At 42.3% G+C, this 6,262-nt stretch overlaps 1 protein-coding gene across 6 annotated transcripts in view; it reads left to right on the forward strand.

Annotated features, from left to right (window-relative positions):
• Positions 1–4,523: 4,523 nt before the first annotated feature.
• RTTN (rotatin) overlaps positions 4,524–6,262 on the forward strand; it is a 114,942-nt gene continuing 113,203 nt past the window's right edge. For 4 of the 6 annotated variants that reach the window (XR_005647983.1, XM_039839810.1, XM_039839812.1 and 1 more), the window contains exons 1-3: positions 4,524–4,818; positions 5,159–5,346; positions 6,009–6,186. Coding sequence is in view for 5 of the 6 variants with exons in the window: in XM_039839810.1 (XP_039695744.1) it covers positions 4,788–4,818; positions 5,159–5,346; positions 6,009–6,186 (397 nt within the window). In the remaining variant the exon portion in view is untranslated. The other 2 variants (XM_039839832.1, XM_039839813.1) reach the window with 2 other exon arrangements.

Consider the following 6,262-nt stretch of genomic DNA (forward strand, 5'->3'; position numbering starts at 1 on the left):
TCTCGATTTTGATCACAGCCATCCTAGGGGTATCTCATTCTGGTTTCCTGATTTGCATTTCCTTGATGACTAATGCTGCTTAGGATCTTTTCATGTGTTCATTGGATATTTACACATCTTTTCTGAAAATATGTCTATTCAGATCCTTTGAGCATTTTTAAATCGAATTATTTGATTTTTTTATTGTTGAGTTGTAAAAGGTCTTTATGTATTCTGGAGAAGAGACTCTTATTAGATATATGATTTGCAAATATTCTCTCCTATTCTCAGATGGTCTTTTAACTTTCTTGAGAGTGTCCTTAGAAGTGTAAGTTTCAAATTTGGATGCTATCCAATTTATATTTTTGCTTGTGTTTTACTTTCACGTCTAAGAAAGCATTGCCTGATTCATGCTTATGAAGATTCATGCCTATGTCCTATTCTGAGAATTTTATAGGTTAGCTCTTGCATTTAGATCTTTGATCCACTTTGAGTTAATTTTTTATAGGGTATGAGATATGGATATAAATTCATTTATTTGCATGTGACAATCCAGTTGTTCCATTTGATGAAGAGACTCTTTTCTCGTTGAATTGTCTTGGCACACTGGTTGATAATCAATTGACCATAAATATGAAGATTATTTCTGGACTTTCGATTCTATTCCATTAGTCTACATATCTGTCCTTATGCTAGTACTACACAATGTTGAATATTATAGTTTTGTAGTAAGTTTTGAAATTGGGAAGTATAAATCTTTCAACTTTGTTCTTTTCCAAGATTATTTTGGCCAGTCTGATTCTCTTGATTTCCATATAAATATAAGCCAATAATGTTTTCAGATGAATAAGCGTGTCAATTTCTTCTAGAAAGGTAACTGGGTATTTGACAGGCATTGCTTTAAATCTGCAGTTCGATTTGGGAGTATTGCCAGCTTAACAATACTAAATCTCCCAATCCATGGCATGGGGTGTCCTTTTATTTATTGAGTACTTTAATTCCTTTCAATGATATTTTGTAGTTTTCAGTGTAGAAGTATTGCATTTATTGTGTTAAATTTATGCCCAAGTATTTTATTATTTTTGATGTTATTGTTAATGGAATTACTTTTCTTAATAAATTTTTGGATTGTTTATCGCTAGTGTATAGAAATAAAATTAATTCTGCATATCGATTTTGTATTTTGCAACCTTGTTGCGGACTTTCCTTTGTTCCAATAATTTTTTTTTGTGGATTCCTCAGAATTTTCTATGTATAAGGTCATCTCAACTGCAAGTAGAAATAGATTTACTTTTCCTTTCTAATCTGGATAACTTTTTTTTTTTTCTTAACTAAATACCCTGAAAAAAACTTCCAGTACAATGTGGAGCAGAAATGGGGAAGGCAGACATCCTTGTCTGCTTCTCTGTAATTGCAATTGAGACCCCTGTTTATTTAACTGGGCAGAGAGCAGAGTTCAAATTCACGTTGCTCTGATATTTGAAATGGAGCATGAAGATTCCTTGTTTCAATCCTTCCACTTTAAAACAGCAAAAAAAAAATATTTATTAACTTTCTATTTTGGTATTGGGAAGATAAATTAGAATTTTATGATCCCCTTAAAGATTAAATATTACGTAAATTCATAGGACAAAATTTTGGGGCATGATTAGGGAAATTCGTAAGTGTAAGATGAAACCATTTTTCCTTCTTAGACATTAGAATTATTAATAAATCATGATCTTTTTTTTTTTTAAATAAGACAGGCTGTGGTCCAGGTGACTCTCTTGGAAAACACACAGTATGTTTGCCTGCCCTGGGGGGACCTTGAATAACTTCCACACACCTATTGGGTTGAGCCTTTTCCTTTAGGAATCCTGCTCACTTGCTCTTTTTGTATGTTGTCTTCATAAATAAATTAGTCTCCCAATTAATATAAAAGTAGCTTGGAACAGGATTTCCCCCTTGGGCCAATAATTTCTTACCTCTGAAAAATGAGGAAGAAAGGGTCAGAGCACTCTCTTTTTTTTTTTGCTGGAAATGTTGCCTGGGTGTGCTGCATGAGTGGCTGTGACTGTTGTGACGCTGTGAGTGCTTCTGCCCTTGAAGGCACAAAGCCTCTTCCTGCCCAGGCCCCTCAGATGAAGGGAGGGGCTGCTGCCCTGTGGCTACACTTGCAGGCAGGTCACGGCATTTGATTCCTAGAAAGGGGTTTATTGTAGTCCTTTCGGGCTACTATAAGAGAATACCAAAGATGGAGTGGCGTATAACAATAGACATTTTTTTTTCCTCACAGTTCTAGAGGCTGGCAAGCCCTCAAGATCAAGGTGCCGGCAAATTCAGTACCTGGTGAGGAGCTGCTTCCTGGTTCATAGATGGTCTTTTTTTCTGTGATCTCAGATGGCAGAAGTAGGGAGGAAACTCTCTGGGGTCCCTATTCACTAGGGCTCTAACCCTCATAATGTAATCAGCTCCCTAAGGTCCCACTTCCTCACACCAATGGGGTTTAGATTTTAACATACAAGTTCTGGGGGGCAGGGGGACAGGAGCATTCAGTCCTTAGCTGAGGCGGGCTAAGTCTGACAGCCTCTAAAACAGCTATTTTTTGTAGTAACTCCCTATTATGGAGGTTTGGGATGAGAGTTTTTTCTGCTATCTCCTTTGGTCCTCACAGGACCAAACAATAACGACACAAATTAGAAAATAAAAGCAACATAAATGATACCATTTCATAGTCTGACCCCCTGTTTTAACTGCAACATGCTTGTTTTATTTATTCTTGTCCCATACTATCGACTCCCCTTACTGCTGACATCTCAGGTTCTTATCATTGAAGACTGTTCATCTTAGAAATACCATCGAAGTTATTTCCATCATTCCTCGGTACCTTCATGTGTATTTTGACCTTGACACTTCAAATTCACGACGAAAACCTTGGTGCCTGGATAACTATTGAAATGTCTCAGCTGGTGTAACTGCCCCCATACTTTCCACTTTTTGGTCCATTTGGCACACTATGCATAAGGAGCTGTCACCCTAGGGTTGGGGATGCAGCCACTGTTACAATCTTGGCCCCGCAGGCTTAGGTAAGGGCTAATAGAGTCTTGGTTAAATAACCACCCCACTCTATCCTTCCACTCTCTCGTTTCCTGCTGCCATCTCCCACTGGGTACCGCCAACCCAAGGGCCTGCAGGGGAGGCTGGATGGTGCAGTCCTTTCATCCGTACAGGTCAGTTACTGCAGAGGTGGGCAGAGCTGGCAGGAGCAACTGGAGAGTAACCAGCATGCCAGCAGCCCGATTTTCCTCTCTCTCTTTCTCCCAGAGGTAATCTGGCCACACAGAATTTCTCATTTTCCCTTAATTCTGACAGACTCACTCTTAATCCTTGCCTTTGCATGTACTGTTTATTTTGTTTGTTTGTTCGTTTGTTTTCCTGGCAGGAATTCTCTTACTCCAGCAGCCCCCAACGTTTTTGGCACCAGGGACGGGTGCTCCTATGAGAACCTAAGGCAGATGATCTGAGGCGGGGCTGAGGCGGTGATGCTAGCGCTGGGAAGCGGCTGCAAATGCTGATGAAGCTTCTCGCCCTGCCTTTCTCACTTCCTGCTGCGCTCAGGTTTCTAACAGGCCAGGACTGGTACCACTCTGTGGTCGAGAATTGGGAACCCCTGCCTTACGCCATTTCTTTGCCTATCACATAAACTACTTATCTTTCAAGATCCACTCAAAAATTACCACTCTCACTTATACACACGCAGATGCAGCGAAGTCCTAAGAATGTTACAAAGAAAATTAAGGTCAGGTCCTTTAACACTCCACTCACTAGGTGTTGTGACCTTGGGCGAGGCACTTTGATTTTAAGTTCTCTCTTTTTTTTGTTTTGCAAAACTGGAATGGGAATAGCTAGCTGCCTTGACATTCTATTCTCAAGGAGATTGAAAAGATCAGTGAGATGAAAAGTTCCCTAAAACGCAAAGCATTTTACACATTCAATTTTGTCGTTGTTCCTCTTCCATTGCTTAGAAAATTTCCCAATTTGTTGAGATCGATCATGGTGCACAAGTCAACTTTGGTACAAATACTAATTCAAACCCTTACCTCTCCCGCCTCCCTTCTATTCTTTCTACAGCTCCTTCTATCTCTTCTGTTTACTTATTCTTCACCCCACCCCTTCATCTGTGGCTTGTTCATGCTGAACTCAGGCATCCAAGACACTGCTCGACTTCGCTGGTACATTTCACAAGGAGGGTAAGTCATTTAGTAACAGGGAGTTGGGGGAATCCAAACAACACAAAAGTCAGCGTTCTAAATTGTGACATTCCAGGACCTGAGAATGAAGACTGGGGCGGGGTGGGGTCGGTCACGGGGCTCGAGGACGCAGGGATAGCGGGCTTCCGCCCAGGCCTCTACCACCCACGCGCGAGCCCGCGCTCAGACGCGGGAACCCCGGGCGTCCGGCGCGGGGCGGGGACGGAATTCCGGGAAGGGAGCACCGCGGCCCCCAGACTACAACTCCCGGCGTGCACCGCGCTGAAGCCGCTGTGCTTCCGCGTGCCGCGTTCTTTCCGGTCTTTACCTCGGAGACTACGGTCTAGTAACTGCGTGGTAGTAATTACAGAGAGACTGAACGCTTCTCCGGGGGCGTGGGAGCTGCGAATAACTCACGGAACGCCTCTCACTCGCTGGGTGGTTCGCTCCCGCGCTCCGGAACCTGCTGTCTGCTGGCCGTGTTTCCGGAGGGACATTAATCGTGGCCGGACGCTGTGGCGCGGCAGTTTAATTCTCCGGCGACGGCGGTGGCGGCAGTAGCTGTTTGAGCAGGACGAGATGGTCCTGACCGGGCTCATCAGGAAACTCGGTAACAGTCTGAGTTTCCCCTCGCCGGAGTCACCCTCCTGTCGTGGCCACTTGCCGAGACGGGACGTGTCACGTTTCCGAGTCTGAACCTCCCGGCGACGCCTCCCTTTCTCGTCCTAGCTTCTCCCGGGCAGCCCCCGGGGACACAGCCCGGACCTTGTGTGTACACCGCAGTTCGCATCCCCAGTGCACCATCGCCCTGCCTGTGACAAAAATTGCTTTATTTCCTTCTTAACCCCACCCTCGCCTCCAGCGTAAATGACGAAGAAGTTTTAGGGTAAATTCCGGGTGGTCGTCTCTTTGGAGTCAGGAAATAGCTTCGTGCTGTATTTCTTTGACAGGTCATCAGCTGGCCGAGATCAGGGAACGCGCTCTCAAGAATATCCTCTGCAAGGTTGAGCACAACTTAATCTGCTATGCTGATCTCATTCAGGAGAGGCTACTTTTTCTCCACTTGCTGCAATGGTTCAATTTCCCTTCCGTTCCAATGAAAGAAGAGGTTCTGAGCCTGTTGAACAGATTGGTTAAGGTAGGATCATTTTGAAATAATCAGGACCATGTGTTTCTTAGTCATTTAATTGTAGCACTTGTTGAAAAGTCAATTAAAGTTTAAAACATTGGGAGAAGTTGAATTAATTCATTTGGGTATATAATGCCCATCTTTAATTTGTGATTTTACATCTCACATTGTCTCTACTGTTCTCTGAGGTAATACAGAAATTCAGAATTTTGGTATGTGGTTTTGGAATCCGTAGCAGACTAATATTTATCATTTGTTTTTCCTTGTGTTATGTATGTATTACAAATTAGTTGTGTCTTTTAAGAGAGAACACGTTTAAAGATGATGTTACAGACCATGATTAATAAATAGAACAAGTGTGTTAAATTGCTTTTCCCATGTCTTTTTTTCAGATGTATGTTTCTCAGCCTATCTCGAGAATAGTTATCAAATATCATGTGTCAGAGCAAGTTTAACCTTTTAAAACTGTAAATTTCTGTGCAGTCATGGGTGATCCGTATTACCTCGGCATCCTTCGACTGGTTGGAAGTAGGAGAGGGTAGGATTCATTTTTTCAAAAAGGAACATCTGGTATACCCCAAATAATTTTTTTTTATGTTTTGATTGCTACAAGATTGAATCCAGAGATTTTGATATTTGTAGTTACTCTCAAGACTCTCCTCTTCTTTCAGTATCCCCCAGCAGTCCAGCATTTGGTTGATCTTGGTGCGGTTGAATTCTTATCTAAACTTCGTGCTAATGTGGAGCCAAATCTACAAGCTGAAATCGATGGCATTCTGGATGGACTTTTTATTCTTCCTTCAGACGTTCCTGCATTGTATTCTGCATCCTACCAAACCAACCAAACTGGTAACTCTTTGGAATCAATCTGATGTATTCTGTTAAAATATATTGGTTCTATTGGTTAATTCTAAGGGAAGGATTA

Source organism: Pteropus medius, unplaced genomic scaffold (genome assembly GCF_902729225.1).
Source record: "Pteropus medius unplaced genomic scaffold, Ma_sr-lr_union100, whole genome shotgun sequence".
Classification (NCBI taxonomy): Eukaryota; Metazoa; Chordata; class Mammalia; order Chiroptera; family Pteropodidae; genus Pteropus; species Pteropus medius.